Below are 22,721 nucleotides of genomic sequence, written 5' to 3'. Positions count from 1 at the left end.
GAGGGAGGGAGAGAGGGAGAGACTGCAGCACAGGGAGGACGAGCTGCCAGCCCTCCTGCTGATTAGCTTGATTAATTAGACAGAGACTTTATCAAAGTGATATTTGGTGTTTGTATGCAAAGAGGCCCACAGTAATGATAGCACTTGTGTTTGTGCCTGTTTGCTCTGTTCTCCCTCTTGAATAAACATCCATCCTATCTCACTGCCTTTGCCCACATGACACAGATTTGCTTTATCTTCTATAGTTGTTTTTTTTTTATTTTTTTTTTATGAAACTTAATTTTCCCCTTTAAGTTTTGATTTGTCAGCGTCACCAGCAAAATAATTGTCACTCTCAGTCGCACAGCTTGGGGATTGTTTTGTTTTATCAAGCTGAATTTAGACTGTCATGATAACTATCCTATGGAGAGACATATTTACATAAACACTCATTGACTCTCTTTATAGATACTGCTTATGAATGCCGATGCGTAACGATACGCTTATTGATACTACACTCACGCATTTGGTGAACAGAGGGATAAGTATTTTCTCTTTAAAACAATGGACACCACTGTAATTAAGGGCTGTAAAACATTTACAGTATGGCTGCAATGATAAGTCGACGTTGACGAGCCATAAATAAAGTGTTGTTATAAATAAAACCAATTGGTTCGTTTGTACCTGCAGTGCCCTACAGGAAGAGATGGGGGCAGTATAGCTTCCACTGTCTACCATTGCTGCATTCACAAATGTAGAAGAATGATGGAGCTAGAGGAAGCAGGCAAATAAAAGCAAAACTTAAACTCTGGAAAGGATAATTTAACCGAAAATAGATCAATGAAACAAGTTGAATGCTCTCGTTTATGCTTTAATACGATAATGATATATATCCTGATAGAACTTTTGTTTGGCCACAGCGTAGTTGCATTATCGGATCGTTTATCTGGTCAAATTTAATTTTTGGAGCAATAATTAAAACTTTCTTTACATAATTCACCGATAATTTATCGGGACCAATCATTACCGTGCTTCCCTACCCTAAAGCCGGTGCTGTTAGCTTAGCCTGTCAGTGTTAAGAAGTAGTCTTAAGTGTCTCTGAGGTGCAGAATGAAAATGTTATTGTCACTGGTGGAGAATGTACACATCCTGTTTTCCTGCTCTGTGACTAACTGTGGTCAGCATGCATGAGTGACTTGACCCACGCGCCAAAATAATTGTTATTTGCAGGCCTTGTCGCATCAATGACTAATGGGGAAAAAAAATAATACAGATTAATTGAACAATTTGTTGTTTGATTACTCAAATAATTGTAAAAATAAATGCTCGATTTATTGTTTTGGACAGCACTAATTTAAAATATGTAGAATATAGAATACTCTACATAGAATATTATGGAATAGTTATAGATATATTAAAATTATATAATTGGCATTATTAATTGATTGTTTGCTTAGCGATGACAAATGGGTTGGACTGACCTCTGTTGTCTGGTGTGTCTTCACTGATGTGGTCTATGGGATTATTTAGCAGATAAAGGACAAGTTCTTAAAAGTTACACTCAGAGCGTCTTCTGTTGGTGGAATTGGAAAAATGCTGACAAAGTTAACACAATAAATGTAGCATGAATATTGATAGCATCACTGTTCAGACTTTTCCAAAATATCTTGAATGAAAAGCTGGTATTAAATAATTAAGTGCTAGTTTTTAATACCTATGCCTACGTCTCAGTCTTTGGCCGAGCCAGAGCCATTTTCACCATAAATTCTCTTGTTGGGTAAACAGGAGAGAAAGAGTGTGATATGAAGAGAGAATATGACAAGTGAAGACAACAGATGAGATTATGATAAATATCTCCCAGTTTAGGGACATCTCGCATATCTCCATTCTCCTCTTTATTATGGCCACAACAGCTTAGGCCCCTTCTGTCCTCTCCGAGCCAGGAAATGTTTGCCAAAAGCTGTGCCGTCAAAAAAAAAAACAAAAAAAAAACAAAGAACAACACACACATGCGCTATAGTTGTGCGTCTGTGAAGGAACAGAGGCTACTGTTGTATGTGTTTGTTTATCACATTTGTTTTTAATGCGTGCAGATAAGCCCTTCCGTCAGAGAGACTGGCGGAAGGGCTGCGAGTGAAATTACTTTTTCTTTCCAATAACTTCACATAATATCTCCCATTTCTCTTCCACTTTTTGTGCGTACACTCGCAAACATTGCTTGTCCTTCACATATAAACACACACAGACACACACACACACTCAATTACTCTCTCTCCCAGACACATATTGCTTTACTCGCCCTGTATGTTCGATCAATCTCCCTCTGTCTCTCGCTACCGGCAGCCAATGGCAGAGCTGATGGTGTAAAGGCCATTGTCTGCGAGTCGGTGTGTTGTTGTTGTCTTTCCCATTAGCTATTCATGAGCTCTCCTGGCTCAGGTCTGTACCTGGATTGGTGCATTGAGGAGATGCCGCGGCTGACTGAATGTGGATTAACGAGAGTGTCACCTTTAATACAGACATGTGGTGTCACCAGGAGAGATAGAGTGCTTGTTTGTCTCATCAACAGACTAAAGGAAAAGTAGGTCTTGACCTCCGCCAATTTGTGTGGTTCAGCTCAGGGTGAAGATGGATTAGGTGTGTCTGAGGATATGTGTTAGTGTTATGTGATCATTTCATGCCAAGAAACAATAGTATAGTGCTGGACCGAGCTCACTTGTTGACGTTTTAGCACCTGTGCAGCGCATGCACAGTATTTCTCTGCGCTCAGCCTTTCACCGTCGTATTCATAATAGCACTAAATAATAAAGGAAACGGCATTCGAGAAAGCTAGAAAGGAGAGTGAAATGAAGGAGTGAGTGAGTAAAAGTGCTGACTGGATGGTGGAGGGGAGGGGTGATGGGACACTTCATCATCAGACACAGTGCTAAATGACAGCACAGGAGCAACACACACAGAGGCAGACGGTGAGATGGTGACGATGAGGCTGCGGCATGCTCAGGTGAATAACTAAAGTGAAAGAGGAAGGGTGAGAGCCTGGACCAGAACTGGAGCAACTGAAGACCAGTCAGAGGGAAACCATCCGTCACCTGAGGTCCTGAATGGTTCACCTAAGCTAAACCATAAAGGACACCTCACCCCTGAGGTCACGTCATGACCAAGAATTCTCCGTTTTTCGACCATGATGGAAAAATCTGAAGGCTGTCCGTCATTTAGACAGATTGAACACTGAGGGCGATCTACCGTAACTTCAAATAATTCACACACAACACCACTTGTAGACCACCTGTGTAACAGGGGCGCCGGCAGCCACAAACCTGTACAATTAAATGCTGCCGGTGAGGCACCACTGACCTGTAATAGACCTGCCTCTCACACAGAAGGGCAGAAGCACAGGCCTTCTCCATTCTGTCCACAGAGTACATCACGGAGATAACTACATCTATCAAAAACATTCCCCTTGGAGCATTTGGGCATCATCTCCATCCTGGACACTGTACTCAATGCCTCTCACTATCCGGAGCTACAGACTGTGACCACGCCTGTGACTTGTCGACTTGTGATCACTTCCCTCGGACAAATGTTCCTAGCTGAAGTGGCGCTGGTGATTCCAGTCTCAAGTGTGGCAGCAGAGTGCGCTTTCAGCCTTAAGAACAACATTAAAACAGCCTTAAGAAGTCGTCCGTCCCAGACAAAGACAGCAGTCTCTCTCCCTTGATGCTTTTGATTACGCTGAAGCGAGCACCAAGTTTATGGCTCATTCAGGGCAGGCTAAAGAGGGTCAGCTCAGTCCAGCGTCATTTCTTGTAAATAGTGTGCTCACATTTGAATTATGATTGTCTAATTCGTCATCGCTCATATTTGCAGAGACATCGCTGTGCGGTGTTTCATTGGCCTCCCTCTGCTGTAAAGCACTGAATAAGTTACTGTGCCTGGAAACTAAGCTCTGTAAATGTTATTGTGGTTGGGTTAAAATTAAATACTATTGGATAAACTATGTGTCATTATCATTAAAAAAAAATAAATGAAATGACCTTGTCAGTTTAAAAAGTCTAGTGCGACCGCTGACTCTGCCTCTGATATAAATATAAAAGACTGATTCTGGGTATAATGAAAAACAACAATTCATACAATCGCAAATTAAAATATTTTCTCATAAATTTGACACACTGGATATTTAACCTCCATTTCCACCAAGCGGCACAGTGCAGTTCAGCTCCCCACAGTAGAGTTTCAAACAGCTCACCCTGATCTGGCTCGCATTTCCACCGCGGGGTGTTTGGGTCAGATGGTGATAGCTGCGTCAGCTGTGTAAATAGTGTCACATGCCAGTGTCACACAGTGTAGCGCGCCAATAAATTCCACGAGGAGGAAGAACGTGACACAGTAAACAAAGTGTAAAAATGGAGGACATCCAGTATTTCCTATTCTTCCTTTTGGCATCACAAGAAGGCTGCGACACACTGCATTTTCCCCACAGACGCACGGAAGTAGCTATTCTCTGTTGACTAATCAATGTGTGTCAGGCTCCACCCTTGAGGAGACCGTTGTGCTTTAACGGGTGCCAAAAACGGGCATGGTACAAATCTGTTATTTTGGTACCGTTCTCAAAATGTTACAGGGGAAACACAAATCATCACATACACATGCTACTGCACGATGATACAAGATTTTGACTATTTAATAATAAAAAAATCAGATGATGACCAGGGTTATCCTTTTATCACCATGATAATAATCTGTCCTCCTGGGTTTATTTTGATTTTACTGCTGTAGAATTGTCAAAAAAGAATCGTGCTGTACCGCGCTAGTGAATCTTGTCTGTGATTGGACAGTCGTTCCGTGGAAGTCCTGAGGGCTACTGTAATGACAAGTATATGGGTGCAAAGCTCTACACAAGGCTTAATATTGTGGTATTGGTTCCAAATAAATCAACTAATGGACTTGGAGAATGTTACGAAAATACCTCCGGTTCATTGAGAAGCTGCAGCAGATCAGAGGATATCAGCCGATAAGAATTTGCATTCATATTTAAAAGAATCAGACCACGCATAAGGATGTTGATACTAGGTCTGAACAGTAGCTCTTCTGCTATTTCTCAAGGTGTATGTACCCCCAACACACACACACACACTTACCTAACCCTAACCTTCAGCTACATCTACCAATAAAACTAACCCTCAAAAATAGTTTTCAAGTAGTTCAATAATAGTTTGTCTTCCTCCCTCTCTCTCGCTCACGCACACACTCACACACTCATTAACTTCCAAATTCAAGGAGGACAGCGGGAGATGAAACTGAACTTTGTGGCTTTGAAGTTTTCCAACATCTCTTTAACCTTCTCTTGTTGCTTTGCCTCTGATGCGAGTTTTGAGAGGAGGGTTTGGTATGTGCCGCTCTCCACATGAATAGCCTTTATAATTGAGTTTTTTACTTTTTTTTTCATGTTTCCTGCCCTGTCTATGTCATTTTACATGGTTATCGTGTCCTCTATGTTCCGTGTGTAGTGCATGTATTTGTATTCATGTATTTTCCAGGTTTCTATTTTCTGCATATTTGTGCATGGTGCTTACATTTTCTCGATTCTTGTCACAGATGCCTATGAACAATTTACAACATATACTTTCTTTTTCAATAATAATGTTTGTTTTTCTTTATGAAACTACTTTTGGCTTGTGTGATCTCTAATTCACAGACTAACACACGTGTCCCAGGCTCATATTGTGCGTTTGTTTTCACCCTGAGGTTAATTCAGGTCATGCAGAGTTTGAAATGTTTGTGTTTTCCCTCCTGGTTCTCAATCTGCTCGTCTGTGACTGAAACGTGTTCATTCCCCACTGTAGTTTCCTCACGCACGTCTGTGTGCATTAAAAAGTACAGTGTGTGAAATTTAGCAGCATTTATTGGTGAGTTTGCATGTTGCAGCTGAATATTCTTCACCTCACTCTTTCCTTCCAAGTCAAAAAATGTTTTAATTTGTGGGCTATTTTAAAAACATGGTGGTCCAAAAGTATAATATTTTTATATCTTCAAATTAAAATTATTTTACCAGAACCTATTATTGAATATAAACGAAATTCATCCGTGCATCATCCTTATTAGACGCAGAGAAAATAATGACTGACTTCACCACGGCTCTGCTTATTGAAGCAGGACAACTCCTGATATTAATGACATATTTGGCGAGTACGAGGCGTACACCTACAAACAAGCGTGACTGGAAGTTTCTCTCAAAGAATATGTGTGACAGCGGGATGATTAAAGATATTTCAAACAGCCATCTCTTTAGACCACCCACGCTGCCACCTCCCAATTTCTCACCCAAAAGAAATCTAAATATAACAACGGAGCGAAATTCTGAGAAAGTGAACAGTCAAACAATGAGGACATGCCTTATAAACATGCCTCTGCTTTCTCAGTGTTTATCCGTTTCTGGAAACATCTGGGATGGGATAAGTAAGTCTATATTTCATCATAGGTTCCTGCTAATGTATGTGGACATGAAGTACATAAACAGCCAGAAAGGAAAGTCATAATCTCTCTCGCCAAGGACATTTGTCAATGTTATTGAATTAATTTTACTCTGTAAGAGGAACGTTTACTGAGATGGAGTCTGCCCTTCAAATGGTGTGTCACTGAGCTACCCTTGTCTGATGAGGGAGGGAAGGAAGGAAGGAAGGATGAAGAGTGGGAGGGAGAGAGGGAAAGAGGGACGTTGAACGAGGGAGGCGAGGAAGACGTGGTGTTCGTTGCAGTTGGTGGCAGATGTTGTCGCCGTGGAGAGAGGCGAGCAAGGGAGGTAAACATCCACATATGCACATACTGTACGTACATTACAGAGCATATGGACTCATGCACACATCCACCTCACCTGTACCCAGCAAATGAGTTTAAATGTATGAAGGCGGGGACAGAGGGGAAAAAGAGTTCAGGGAAGTGAAACATAAAGCAATTAACTCTTTATTCCACGCACACACTCCCACACTGGTAATGGGTAAAATGCACTTGACAGCGAACCCAACATGCACTTCTTTCGACTGTAAAGCTATGCGTCAGTTTTAAAAATCAATGCAACAGTGCAGAGTTGAAAAGAGGATAGAGGTGAAGGTAAGGTGAGCACAGTGGAGGCTGATGAAGGCAGATTTGATAAAAGACTGGAAACTGAGATGAAAGAGTAAAGAGCGCTGGACAAAGTTCAGAGTGCACGTTTAGAGGATGGACACTGGAGACGTGCTTCTGGTTTCCTGGCACCCGTGCTTTTATGCAGCGGAGCATAAATTACTTATCACCAGCACTGACGTCAGTGTTTCTCTGAAGGACTAAATTCACAGCCTTTTAGATGTATTTTCTGTGAGTGGTGATGTCAGACAGTCTGTAACAATTGCCTCTTCAGATGTGAAGGTGCTTTCTGTTTGTTTTGTATTGTGTGTGGAAAACACATGAAACTCACTGTTGTTGCTAAATCAGTGGTTCTCAAACTTTTTATTCCAAACACCACCAAAAATTGAGCTCTCGAAAAAACACCTTTAATGCCAACGTTATAATACAGTGGTGTAAATAGGCCGAGCGAAGACAGCTACGGACTGATCACAGGAGGCAGATTTATTCCCAATTAGACATGTTGCTCTCTCATCATCCTCCTCTTCCTCACATAATACAGTGTTTCACACACAGAGGTGTAGTAGAATTAGATTAAAAGGATTATTTGTGAGATATCCTCAGCTCCACTCCGATCACATACCCTGATTTTCCTTCAAGTACCACCAGAGGAAGCTCGCGTACCACTGATGCTACGCGTACCACAGTTTGAGAACCATTGGCTCAAACCTTTAGTTAAAATGCCCTTAAGGTGAAATATTGTCAGAATATGAAACCTTTGCCTCATGTGACCTCAGTGACTCTTCTTGATGCCTCACAGGGGGTTTAAATGAGGCAACCGCTTTCAGTTCATTAGTATAATAAAAGTCAAATTACCGTTTCTATTAAAACAGCAAATATGACCTTATTATTATGTAGAGACGGAATGTGCGCCCTTTGTTTTCTCCTCCGTCTTACTTTCATGTTACTTTTAGATCTTTCATGAAGTGACAGCGAGCCCCTGTCTCTGAACAAATGCTTTAATTAAAACAAAGACTGCAGTTTGAAACAAAAAAAGGGATGCTTCTGTTTAGCATGCTCCACCTTCTGTCCTCCAGACTCTCCTGTGTGTGCCCCCTCCCTCGCCACCTCTCCTCACCTGCACGTCTTTGCTCAGATGACCTTCCCCCTCTCCCATGTCCTTGTGCCGCTCCCTCCCCTCTTTACCTCTGTCTGGTCGGGGCGGCTGTCACGGTGATATCCTTGGTGCAGCGGTTTTGATCTTTGCCTTCAATAATGAATGAAAGGATACTATTCGTCAATCACTTCAAAAGCATGTAGCCCACAATGCCCAAGGTCAGGACAGTGGCAGCTGTCAGAGGGGATGATGGCTTACACAGACAGGTGTGTGAAGGGTACATGCACCGCACATACACACAAAAGAGAGCACCCGAGTGAAAGGGGAGGCGGACAACAATTAGCCAAATAAGGGAGAGAAACAATGAAAAGGTCCACATGTAGCACCTGTCATTTCTCAGGTGTGAGTGGAAATTTACATTGGCTAATAAAATAAATAGGCTAATTCACCATTGCTGAAATAAACTCATACAAGTTAATGGTGGTATCATTATGTACAACGGAATACGTAAAGCAGACGCTGCAGTCATTCGGGGTTTCTTCACATAGCCCGATATCGTGATGTATCGCTATATGATCGCGTATTGTATCGTAGCATGAGGTTCCCAGTGATTTCCACCCCTAGTTCATGCACAAACACATAATACTGTCCCACCATCTGTTTTTTTGTTATTTTTTAAATGAACATTGAACCTTTTTTGTTAATGTTAGCGTGCCAGCAACAAGTGTAGGCTGAAAGTGTAAGTGTATTATGTCATCCACTTCCTCCTCGTTTTCGGCCATCTGTATTTTAAGCAATCTCCACTGCAGACCCTGGTTTTCTTCTCTGGTTGAGAGATTTTTGAGAGGAGTAGTGAGGCTTTTTGGGTTTGGTATTGTTCAGTATTATATATACAGTATTAAAGGTGACATAGAATGCTTGTATCACACATATATGTTAGTTATGGAGGTCTACTTACATATATTAACTTGTTTTCATGATTAAAAACCTCCTAATCGCTGCAAACGAGCCGATCAAAATATCTCCTCACTGACGCTCTCGTCAGCCGCGCTGTTTCAGACCAAACAGTTGCTGTGATTGGCCAGCCAACGAGAGCTTTCCTACTGTCATGTGATTGGCCAGGTACCTGGAAGTGACGTAATAGATAGGCCAGCTCTCAGATACACAGCTCCCCCTCTGGCACGGTGGATGCTCTGCATCTCAGCAGCTACAACGAGACTAGTTCTTCTTCTTCTTCTGCGGTTGAATGTACGCAACCGGATGTGCCCGGACTAGTGCCCGCACCAGGAGGCGCTACGGTGGTGAGGATTTCTGATGACGACATCAAATTAAGGAAGTGTCGATCCGCTTCGCAGAGCCCAGGAAAACAATACAACACTATTTTCTCAGCAGTGGCTGAACTGTTTGTTCTGAAACTTCAGGGTTTCATAAACGAGGTAATGACGCAGATACACACACAAACGCAGCGTTAATTGGAGCTTCCGGTCTATGTCACCTTTAAACTAAACCTAACAGTAAAACGCACTGACATTACCATTATTATTATTAAGAACAGAGAAAGGCCTTCTCTTGATGGATGTAGCTCCTCTAATTTAGTTTTAATTAGTGACCTGTTTGCTTGTGTTGTGGTGGTTGTTTTCTGCATTGTCTGTTTTTATGATGTACTGTAACTTTTAAGTGTACCGATGCTTCTGTCTTGGCCAGGATTTTAATCTCAATGAGGCGTTTCTTACCTGGTTAAATAAAGGATATTGTCTTAAAAGTGTTTCTGCCAGCATTTCCCCATGGCAAAAAAAAAATCCCAATCAGTCACTTAATACAAGGCCTTGGTGATTTGCCTGAGTGTTTTGTTGGTTGTGGGATTACGACACATCTCTTTCTTAATTCTTTTGTGTTTCCTTGGCTCTTGTCCCTGCTCTCTGCTCTTTCAGTTACAGCTCACTGTACTGCAAATTGAGCTGATATACTGTATATACTGTATGTCTTGCAAATCAAAAAGACTTCTGCTGATGACGTAGACTTTGTGCTGATATTTTTCTTACATACCAGGAAATAAACACAAATGGGTCACATTAAACCAGGCTGTTGTTGAGCAAAACACTTGAGACGGGTGAACTGTCACTAAAATACGCCGCTATTATAATAATTCACATAATTGGTGAGTCTTTGATTAGCTCCATAGACAGAGAGAGAGCATGGAAGATGGAAGCCAGGAAATTACAGTTGAGGACCGAGAACAGGAGAGGATAGTGCAGAGATTAAAAAAAAAAAAAGAAGAAATGAGCCAAGATGGGGCTGGGATTGGCCTAATTCTGTGTTTCAAGACTCGAGTCTTATCATCAAATAAGATGTGGTTAGAATCAACTCGTAAGATTTCAAAATAAAAAAAAAATACTGAGTAAAAAAAAAAAAAAAAAATCAAAAAATATATCACCTAGAAATATTTTTTAATGAATCCATCAATCATTTAGTTCCCCTCAACTCACTGTGGCAAACCTCTTGATCCCGACTCTGACTTATGCCGTTGTACGGATGGTTGAAAAACATTTTGGCCTGCACATTTTTCAGTTTACCAGCTCATTAATGATGAGAGGTCCTCCACCGAAGACAGCCCCGAGAGGGGAGATATGGATATTAAAGCAACAGGACAATTAAATTAGCTGTAGCAGAGAGCGTGACAGCCAGAGAAGAGAAATGAGAAGCTAGCAGAGGAAAAAAGACGGAGGGAGATTAAGTGATACTCTCCACTTGCAGTCCACGCAGACTGAAGAAAACCACACATTACTCTTCTGTCTGTCACTGTGTTCATACATCGCACTGTGTATGAGATGTGTGTGTGTGTAATGAGTGTGTTGAGAGAGAGAGACAGAGAGCCTGGAGTCATGGTGTCACACTATCACATGTCTAAATTCAGCCTTGTTTGTGAAATCTCTGTGTATCCGCGTGGATGTGGGTCAAGGGTGTGCGTGTGAAGCCCAGTGGCTGCGATGTGAAGAAGGCGTGGGGATCGTGTTGGACAGGTTCAGTAGCAAACTGTTATTATTGCCCCCGCTCACTGTTACATGGTGGCACAAGTGACACACACTCCACACTGTCCTCTCCCGTCAGCCGTGTTCCCTGATCTGTGAAGGCAACCCTGACTGATTGGATTGATAATAGTTGTGTGTAAGTACAAGTTTCCTCAGCTATCTGCAGAGCAACTCTTGCATTTAATGAGGGGAGTATAAAACGCTCGGGAAATGATTGAGGGAGTGCTGAGTCTGAGTCTGGGGGGGGGGATGAAAAAGAGAATAATTATTGTATGCATGTGTTTGTGTTTGTCATTCAAAAGTATTGAAGTGTTTTCCGAGTCGCTCATGTACACAACTTTCTTTAGAAAGAGAGCGGAGGCTGCTGCCTCAGCGGGAGGTATTTATTTATTTCACTCCCTCCCCACTCACCTCCTCTCTCCTCCTGTTCGCTTGTCTGCTCATCAGGAGATCGGAGCTGACAGTTGTGAGGGAGGGAAGGAGGGTGTTGTGTGTGTGTTTTTGTTGCTGTGTATTTGTCCTAACATGTACCCCTGCAGTGTGGTCCACCTCTGAAATGTCACTGATCAGAGACTCTTCCACCTGATTACCCCGCCCTCCACTCAGATATTCCTCCACCCTCACCCATATCATCTCTCGCCATCTCTCCCACTCCTCCTCTTCAATTCTTGCACCCTATTTATTATCCCCTTAACTCCCCCTTCCATTGACCCGCGCTCCAGTGACCCCCAGTGCATTCATAACATAATTCTTTAAGACATTCAAGGTTGACAGCGCCGGCACACACAGTTCCACACACACACACACACACACACACACACTTGCAGTAACACATTATGATCTCCTGCTATACGCAAGCAGCTTTTATTTTTACAAACAAAACTCTTGTTGAGTTAATACATAGCATATAAAAATTTGACATAACAACTACAAGTTCAGTAAACACACTCTATCTATCTATAGACATTGAGAAAGAGTGTGTGTGTATATATATACATATATATACACACGCATAGTTAAGCTGACATCAATAAATGTTTGGGAGAAAACAATAAATAAATGTTAATTTCACGGCTGCCCAGTCACAGCTTCAGTTAGCACAAGGCTTGTTGAAGTTAAAGGCCCAATACGTAATACTCGAGAGCCCGCAGTCATCGCAGTTGTGCACGCATGTCAGATCAAATTCAAAAAGGTTGTGGGAGTTAATGCCAGCCGGCTGTCGTGTCTGTTACATTTACTTACAGGTTAAGGAAAGGGACTCACTCCAAGTCATTGTGGATGCCTTCTTGCAAATTGGAGAGCATATCATCGCAGAAACGCCAGACCATTTTTAACATCTTAGGTCTTGTCCAAAGCATTTTAGCCAAAGAGCGAGATTTAATTGGCAGTAACTCCAGAGATTTGTCTTCAGCTGGAAGCCCTGAATCACTTCCTCCTATCTTGCTTTCATTAGCAATACACTGGCTGTATGCTGTGCCTATAGCTCGTTAGTACTATCTGTATTTACTCTAGCAATCACGCAGAACTCGTGAACTCATAATCACGACACACACTTGGTATACAGGGCGTCTTAAACTCAAACCTTTCCTCTATTTCAGCACATCGTCCTATCACTGTCTTTGATACGCAGGAGCAAACTCGAGCAAAGTTAAAACCTGGAGTCTTGTATGCGTTTTTTCATGGCTTTTGCAATATGTCTCCTGCTCTGTCAAGTGCAACAATCAGCACGTCAGGATCGGTCATTCGTCCGTCAGGATTTGAACAGACAGCTGTCAATCACAGTATTCGAAAAACAATGATTGGAGCATTTTATCAACAAGGCCTCTTGTAGGCACCTGACAACTTGAAAGGCTTGAGTTGAAGCGCAGTCACATCCTGTCAGCACCACCCCGCTGTCCACAAGTGTACTTCCAGTCCAGTGCTGTTCAGTTGCGGTCTCACCCTGTGGTCTCCCGATCTTTGAGTTCAGCTGAGGCTGTTGGGATAAGTGGGTAAAGCTGCTGCCTGGTGGGCGAGCATTAAAAACCACTTTGATTTCATCATCATCAAAGGGAGGCAGGTGTTTTCTGCTTTCTGCTGTCAACGTCTGTGGTTACTGGATTTTCTCAGTTAGTTCTCTGTATTGGACGTGTGTGTGTGTGTGTGGTGTGTCAGTGTGGTAGTCCTCTTTAGGACCTTTTCCTGCACAAACACCAGTAGTCCTCATGGAGACCAGAACTGGTCCTAATAAGGCAGCACCTCATTCATGATAAACTGGTTAGGCGAAGGTTGGGTATGGCTTTAAAGGGTTATAGTTACAGGAAGGAATAATGCTTCGTTAAGGTGTCAAAACCTCTGTGGAAAAGACAGTGAGACAGGAACACTCATTCAGATTGTTGAGAGGCCATTTCTGTTTCTAATTTGTCTCTGAATTTCTATCTTATTTGTTGAAATGTCCTGATAGCATCACTAAATAGAAAAGTTATGAATATATGAATACGCCGCTGCCCTAAGCCCTCGCAATACTGTAATAAACATGACTAATCCTTTAATTTCAATGATTCACTTATCCGTCTGCCTGATAGATATATAAAACTATCTTCTGTCTCTGACCTCTGCAACAGTCTTGTCACACACACTTTATGTGTGGAGAAAAAACACATAGGCCAACAGTTGTTGATCTTTTGGGGAGGGATGAAAGAACGACATGCTAGGTGGGTAATTAAGTGATGTTGTAGACCTCCTCCTCCTCTGCTGTGCGAGGGTTTCTGTGATGTCGATGACACTCGCCTGTCCTCCCAAACTAAATGTTGTTATAAAAAGATGGTCTTGCCTCCACAGGTGTAGGTAAACAGCTGCGTCTTGACTTAAGGAGGTGACGCCCCTGTGTTTGAGCCACGTCGTTGCTTAGTTTCATGGGTATGCGTGTCTGACCACTCCTCACTGGAACAGACTGGATACCTGAGATTGCTTTTCTGGTGTGCAGTGCGTGTACTCTCTTCTGTCATAGTGCTGGATGCAGTGCTTGCTGTGGAGCCCCGGAGTTTCTCATATACTCCAGGCACGTATTTGATGGCATGACTGGTGCAGACTTTAAAACACATTTTTCAATGCCGTGGCCCCATCACTCTGATCAAGATGATTTTCAGCATGTTTGCAATCAGCAGCTATTTTGAAAATTATTAGAAGAAGGAAAGCAGTGCAGTATGCCGTCAAGCAGAATTGTTTTAATATCCAGTTCATCAGCTTTCAGGTCAGAGTTGCAGCTCACCTGAAATTCACCTCACTCCTGTGAATTTCACCCTCCTCCAGCTCTCTGCAGAGGTTATAGTTCTTGCCGCCTCCCTCTTAGTCACAGTTTCATCCTAATGTTGCCTTTTTCTGTGTTTCTTTCTCATTCCTCTGCCAACTGCTGCATAAATCAGAAACAGGTGTTGTTGATAGATGTCGGCTTCTGTTTTTTTATATGGGAGCATTCCCACAGGACCTTCAGGTTGCATTATGATTTGACTATTAGGGCTGTCACTTTTTATTTGAAAGTGGATATCATTTCAAACATGGGCTGTAAAGTTAAACTGTAGTGGCCTGTTTGAATTCCATGCTGCCGTCTCATATATCATTTGACGTAGGATCCTCCCATACAATATGACAGTGACTGTACGATAGGGACCAGTACAAACTGAGGCAAAGGTGGCTGCAGCAGTGACAGTACCTTGGAGATACAAGCTGACATTAGAGGGGACTCCTCTCTCTAAGTAACAAAGTACTTAATTAAACACAACTCTCTCTATAAGGTGGCTTATAAATATCTTTGTGTGCACAGATGTAATATCATCTGTGCACTGTGAGCGTGTGTTCTCATCTGCAGGTAATATTGTATATTATAGAGCTGTACTCTGGTCTAATATTATTACATTTTACTGAAAAGCTGTCAGAGCTTCCTCAGGTTGTCAGTGATTTCCTGTTCCGGGAGTATTTATTCCATGCTGTATATATACACTGATGCTATCAGTATTGTTAATTAAGTAAAACTTATTAAAATTGTCATTATAGTCATGAAAACCTTTGTGGAGTATTAGAGGGAGCAGCGACAGCGGCATGGGACGATATAACAATTAAAAAAAAACAGAATAGAAGAAAAAACTGAATAAATAGTCAAATAATTGAAATACATTCAAAAATGTTCATTAATAGTGAGTGTGTTGTATAATTTCAGGGTATAAGTGACAAAGCCTGTTGACCTGATTTTCTTTTCCCATTGTCTCTTGGTGGGAACTTCTCATGAAGTAGCTGCAGAGGACTTGTTTTAAATAATTTAAGTGTTTTCACTTGACCTTTGTGAAGTCTCATTTCTCAGCCCCTTCACTTTGCATTGTCTGTGTTTAATTAGCCCCCCACCTGCCAAAGTCTTATGGCTGGTACCAACATGCCAACAATTCAACTTGTATGACCTGTGTTTACCTCACACTCACTGTCCAGCTGAGTGTTTTTAAATGTCTGTGGAAACAAGTGCAGGCAGACTTACTAGATTAAAAAGGAGAAGAACTCATTTGCACCCTATAATCAAATAGACCTCTGTTACCACTGCTAAAAAAAACAAAACTGCATCGTAGCGCAACTTTGACTCATACAAATTCATACAAAATGACTTGTAATAAAAGACTGATTTAGTTATTTCCTCCCCTCATGCATGGGAATGACAGTTTCATGGTGAGTGTGTGTGTGTGTGTCTGAGTGAGGCAGTGAGGGAGTGAGACAGACTATCTTTAAATCAGTATTCATAAGTTATAGCCCGTTCTGCCAGCCCTGTCTCACAGTAGGGGTCAAGCTTAGGTGTGACTTTTTTTCTGGAGTGAATGACCCTAATTCTGACATGATACACACAGAGGAAGAGCTCATTCCTCACCCTACAACGTTCTGAAATTCATTTACACCGCCGGGTTTCCTCTGTACGTCTGACTGCAAACTGGTCCACTAAAAAGTTGTTTTTTTTACCACATTAGCCGTATGGGCAACTTCTCATCTTGCAGCACAAATATTAACACGTTGACCCACGCTGTTGCCCCATGACCTCATATTGTGCCAGGGAAGATATTACATCTCACTACAGCAGTTACTGTGAAATGTAGGACTCGTTGTAAGATGTTAAATACAGCCCAATACAAGAATGATGATCTTTACAGGCCCATTTGTAAAGGACAAGTCATTTAGAGTCTAATGACCAATAACTGTAAATGTGCAGAAAGACTGGACGATCAGCCCCAGAGCTGTGACCCTGCCGGTCTTCTCCTGCTGTCCTTTCATCACAGCTCTCATCTCCTTGGCAAATTTAATCCCACCCCAGCATCTGCAGCTTCATAAGAGCCTGCAGAGCGGAGACGTGCACGCGCTGCAGTATACGGGGGAAAGCAACAACTGGATCTGCCACACACACACACACACACACACACTTTGAAAATGTTGGTCTGTTGAGCGACTAGTGAAGGAGGGATGAACAAAGAGGGGAGGTGTCCTTGATAGACAGACGACCGCTTAGAAAAAGACTGTAGGTGAGTTAGAGAGAGTGACGTGGTGACGCTGATTGACAGAGACAGACAGAGGGACCGATGACATTGTTGAGTGAAACACGCTGGTGGCTGACCTTGTTCCTCTGCGATGTGGTGTTCTCCATCTTTGTCTCCGGTTCCTAATGGACTCTCTTCAAAGTAGTGCATTAAAAGGCCAATGGTGAGTGGAGGGTGTGTGGGGGTGGACACAACATGCAGCTGTACAGTAAATAAGTGGTGGATGAGTGCAATGGCAATGCAGGCGGCGAGCACACGGTGTCCACATCTCTCTGTGCATGTGAATGTCTGCACTGTACATTAGTTTTTAACTGGGGGGGGGGGTCTGTGCTAAGCTGTGTAGGTCTCTCCTCTGCACACACACACACAGAGGCAGGCAGAGGTGAGTTATTGTGCTGGTCAGCAGTATGACATTGGAGTCTGCATTGCCAGCCATCGTCCGTAGAAGCGGAATATTCCAAATAAATCCTTAGACTCACATGCCACCCCCCCCCCCCCCCCCCCCCCCCACCAACACCACCCCCCCTCCCTCTTTCTATCTCTCTCTCTGTCTCGCGCACACACACACACACACATGCATAAATCTATCATCGATGGAACACTTCCCTCCTGTGCGCGGAGCGGGCAGCTATCAATCTCACCAAGTGAGAGAGAGGAGTGAGACAGGAGCCGGCAGAGAAAGAGAAGGGGAGAAAAAAGGCTGGCCCTAAAACATCCACAGGGAACTGAGGATTAAGGAAGGAACAATGGAGACAAAATGAGGTGGCTTGAGGAGAGACAGACGTGGAGAAGTTGAAATGGCAGGGTGGAGAGAAGATTGAGTTGACGGGAGAAAGGGCGAGGGAAAATGGAATGTAAAACTTTGCCTTCAGAGTTATGGGCCTGTCCATACATACTGTAGCAAGCTGATAAGCTTTCCCCCTATAACCCAGTTTGTGTGTGACTGTGTGTGTAAATGGTTGATGGGTTGAATATAAATCTTACCTATGCAACCCCACACCCAGACGCTGGGTTTTGTGTAGTGGGTCCTGACCCTACGAAGGTGACTATCCTGCAGCCAGTTGCTTTGAACAGGGACCTTTTTGATCTTGTGTTGCGGTGAGCCACGTCTGAGCGCTGGAGCCAAGAGGTAAAGACTGGATGCCTTTGTTTGGACAGCAGCTGTTTAGCTAATGTACCTTGTAATGTAGGGCGAATGATTTCAACAGGCTTCCCATTAGATTTAGCAAATCACTACACAATACTATGCTTGGATGCCAGTATCGAATACCGCAGACAAGTTTTTCGGGAAAGTACACAAGGTTCAGAGTTGTAGGAGTTGTTGGATTAGGGATAGTCTTTGTAGGGGTGACTGTGTCTGGTCACAAAATGTGACACGGAGAGACCACAGACCACAGATGTTATATGTACTTGTACACAAGCTCACTTTAAACTATAAATATTATCCCAGAAACTTGAGTGTTTGCTTTCTTGTATTTGTTCTTCTTCCATTAATGTCTAATTTCCTTTTTGCATTTACATAGTATATATCTTTTCTACTTTTATTGTTGATTCCTGCCCAGAAACAGAGCTCTCCCTCCCAACGTGTCCTTCCGTTTAACTGTGTTTTACCTTTGTGTCTTTGTGTATATGACAAAGGAAAACATGCTAATAGAGTGGGTATCTTCAGACAGAGACCTGGTCAGTCTTAAACATGTTCATCATCGGATTTTGGTTACACTCACAGCCTGTCTCTGCAGGTATAAATAAAAGAAATAGAAAGGTGAGAAGATCAGGGTTATGGCTGCTGCACCGCGAGTGCTGCCTTGAACCTGCGTGAAATGACAAATGAGTTTCAATCTGAGGAGCCGTGAGAAAGTACATGCAATACACAGCCACGTTTTTCTTTTTGTTGCCTTGACATGTCTGACATGTTCTCAATGGCTGGATTTAGTTGCTATGTGTGCATTTTTAAAATAACACGCAGCTTGGTTGTACAATTATAAAAAATGAACTGCGTAAAAAAATCACATTTTCTCCAAACTCTTGTGTAAATAATAAAAGAGAAATGGATTTTTAAATAGTAAAATGAGTTGTGTTGCCCAAGAATGAGAACTGTAGACATTTCGAAAAAGTCGAAAAAGTAAAGTATTGTTTTCTCTTTTTCTCCGTTTTCTTTTCTACCAGAGGTGGCCCCCTACCTGCGAGGAGGTGGAGCGGGGCAGCAAGTGATGTTGGAGGGAAACAAGTTGGTTCTGACCTGCCTGGCTGGAGGCAGCTGGCCTATGCAGTACCGATGGACGCTCAACAGCAGCAACATCACCGACTGGACACCAAACTACAGGTCAGCCAGCACTGACGGGCAGGAACTAACCTGTTGTCGTAAATCCTTTTGTTAGTAAAGTGTATAACTCGTGTGTTAATAACGTCGTCCATGCTTCGACTCCCATCTGTGGCATGGAAAGAACAGCTGCAGCACAAGAGCTGTTCCTGTTAGTGATGGAGTGCATTGAGAGAGAAGGTCAGAACAATTAGGCTGTGGCACAAAATTGGAAATAATAATTGCATTAGCAGTATAAATTTGTGTATCGTCTAGGCACGGAAAGAGGAGAACCAATCAATATGGGTGAGCTTCATTCTCTGCTTTTCTCTCCGCTTCTGTTCCTCCGCCAGGCTCCTGTCCCTTTGTGTGCCGCTTCGTTTAAGAGCGAAGCAAACCCTCTCGGCAAAACTGCAGCTGTGAAACAAAATTGTTTTTCACATCATTCAGAAATACAGAGAATCATGGGAACACATGGACACTGAGGGAGGTGGAGGGTTTAGCCAGCATTATGTAGGCAGTTGTCGTTAGAGCCAGGAGGTGTTGTGTTGCTCTGGACTGCTCTCAGCGTTCTGGCTACTTTAGTTTGGTGAGGCTAGGGCTGCTGAATTGGCAGGGTGCTGTGAGTATGAGGGTGTGTGTGTGTGTGTGTGTGTGTATATATATGTATGTGTGTGTGTGTGAGAGAGAGAGAGATTGTGACCATCTGGAATGTCTGCCGGATTCTCCAATTATAATGGCCATACTGTTAACATTTTTTTTTTACTTCTTGTTACTGAAATTTCCTAGTCATCTGCAAACTTGGGCAACATGAGTGTGATAGATGATATGATTGCAATTACTGGAAAGATGTGGCTTTAAACTTTAAAACACACTGAAATCACTCTCACTGCACATTTCATAAATAGTTTCATACCAATGCAGATTTGTGTATTTTCGGGGAAGTCATTTAACAACGATGTTACGTATAATAACAAGAACTGACAAGACCACGGATTAGGGCTGTATCATTCTAGACCAAATGTGAATCACGATAGTTTTGCTTCGAATTGAGATCACGAGTCTTTAGCACGATTTTTTTCACGAATCAAAAATGTTTATTGCACTCGTGAACAAAAGATTAGAAACATTCAATTAAGCATTGAAGTGAAGTGACAAACAGTGTGATTTCTTTAGGGCCCTGAACATGGCCATGCATAATGGGCTTATTGTTATTATTGTTGATATTATTATTGTCGTGGCTTAAGCGACATATGGCGCGTTTCTACTAGCTCGACTTGTGACATCATAACCCGGGAAAATGCATGACGTTGTCAGACTGCTGTGCACTGATCAGAGTGGAGGCCCAAGAATCAAACCGAAGAATGCCGAACTGCAGATCAGTTAAAAAGACTTAACTATCCTGAAAGTTTAACGTTAATCTCGAACATTGAGCAAGGACATGTCTAAAATCTCATCATTTAACAGAGGAGTCAGTGTATTTATTTACAGCACTGCTGAAAGCCCAGCGATCGCGCGCAGCGAGCTGAATGCAAACCTTTCTCAGGCACAAGCACAGGCTTCTGCCTCCACTGAATCACGTGACGTTACTAATCACTAAATAGATTTGCACGTTTTTGAGGTTTGTCAAATAACTACTGTAATTAATCACACTTGTCTGCATTTATTGACAAAACAACTTATCGTTAATATAATTACTAATCTCAAATGAATAATAATTGTTAAATGCAGTCCTAGATTTGAGATGGTAAGATTAGCTTTGACTCCGGGAACATTTTTGATAAGGCGACTGCTTCATCTTCAAAACTGTTCACCATTTGTGTCAATAATAATGTAACTTCCCTTTATTTCCTTCTGTTTCATTTAACGCACAATGTGATTAACGCAGCAAGGGTTTGGTCAATTAGCAGTGGAACTGTCCTATTGTAGAAACTGACTGAACGTATTCTTGTCCTGATCCAGCAGGGAGCTTAACTTTTCATGCAGGGCTGAGACTGTGGCAAACTAATTTACGGAGAAATGATAGTATTGATTCCCACCTGTCTACTTTGAACTTTTTTTTCAGTGAAATATATCTGGAAAAAAAAAAACAAAAACAAAAAAACGACGCTGGGATTTCAAAAGATGAAGAAAAGCCCCAGTGCACACACGTTTTATCAAAACAGAATGGAACACAGGCGGAGAGAAAGAGATGAGGTGTTTGGCAGGGTCTAACATCAAAATCTGTTTCGGGATGAGAGGTGCTCGGTAATGTGTCTTTCTTGATTCAAATGGAATTGCGTGTTGTGAGTCTTTGATGTACGTGTGTATTAGTGTGTGGGTTTGTGTATGTTGGCAGTATTCACTAACAGCCTGGGAGTTAAATACTTGGCTGTCCTGCTCTTTATAATGAGCCTCAAAGTCCAGTTTTACTGTGTCTATGCAGTTTGTGTTTAATATGTATCTTTGTGTGGTGTGTGCGTGTGTGTGTGTGTGTGCGTGTGTGCGCGTGCGTGCGTTCACCCAGCATGGCACCATACTAGATTCTATGCCAAGCTTCCCATTAGTGAAGCACAGTCCATTAAAGCCCCATTAACAACCCCTTTTAGAACAAAAACATTTCGTACACAGCACACACATGCGCCACACTGCTTTCCCTTCTGTGGTTGGGTGGATTTTTGACAACCAGAGGACCAATTCCTTCTCAGACTGAGGTCATGAAAGGGAAGTACACAAGAGTGCATACATATGGACAATGCAGACCCCCCGCCCCCTTCCCCTTCTGTCTCGCTGGTCTCCGATCATGACTCCAAATTGCCTCCCCTCTCATTTTTATTTGGCTTGTTTACAGCTCTGAAATAACACAAACCCCCTCATGATTATCTCTCACTGTGTGTTCGTCCCTCTATAGGTTGCCTGTCCCGTCTGTGAAGAGGACTGATGCTGGTCTGTATCAGTGCACGGTGAGGAACAGAATGGGAGCGGTAATACACAGGAGAACAGATGTGCAGGTTGCCTGTGAGTACACACACGCGCACACACACACACACACACACACACACACAGACTGAAGATGCTGGTGATTAAGAATATTCAACCAAGGATGCACCAACAAGTGAATACACAATACCAAATGCCATTTCTTTTCCACTTAGCAATACTGTACTTAACTAAAATGCATTATGTTTTGCAAGAAATCTGTTATTTGTGTTGGTTTTTGACGAGTCACAAACTCATCCACTAGTAGACCACAGTTTGAGACCAGATTGATACCAAACTACGCGTTAACGTTGACAGCCCTACTTTTAACACAATAATGTCTTTTCTGTGATCGGATAGAGCGCTTCACCTCATGCATTTAATCCCTGATTTAAAATGCTCCTCCAGTGTCCACATCACGGTCATCAACTCTCCCTCCAGCAGCAGACTACAGTGTCACATCTTGTGCACCACCATATAATCAACAACAAGGGAGGAAGTGGTTTGGCAAAATCGGATAACAATCCGTCCTCAGTGCATGTCACCTGTACTTACTTAAGTGGTCAGGAGCTATCCAATCACAGAAAACAGATGTAAAGGGGGTCCATGTTGTTGGCTGGAAACGGTGTCTACTCTTTGTGTCTTTTTTATGGAGGATATCAACGGCAAGGTAAAAAGAAGTAACTAAATCAGGAACT

The 22,721-nt window shown here is 42.5% G+C and overlaps 1 protein-coding gene across 2 annotated transcripts in view; it reads left to right on the top strand.

The window, feature by feature from the left end:
- Positions 1–22,721, top strand: part of LOC131466990 (protein sidekick-1-like) — a 267,384-nt gene that overhangs the window by 83,640 nt on the left and 161,023 nt on the right. For both annotated transcript variants that reach the window (XM_058640648.1, XM_058640647.1), the window contains exons 2-3: positions 18,933–19,089; positions 21,956–22,062. In XM_058640648.1, the coding sequence (XP_058496631.1) occupies positions 18,933–19,089; positions 21,956–22,062 (264 nt within the window). The remainder of the gene's footprint in view (positions 1–18,932; positions 19,090–21,955; positions 22,063–22,721) is intronic.

This window comes from Solea solea, chromosome 10 (genome assembly GCF_958295425.1).
Source record: "Solea solea chromosome 10, fSolSol10.1, whole genome shotgun sequence".
Classification (NCBI taxonomy): Eukaryota; Metazoa; Chordata; class Actinopteri; order Pleuronectiformes; family Soleidae; genus Solea; species Solea solea.
This window is presented reverse-complemented; position numbering and strand designations above follow the sequence as displayed.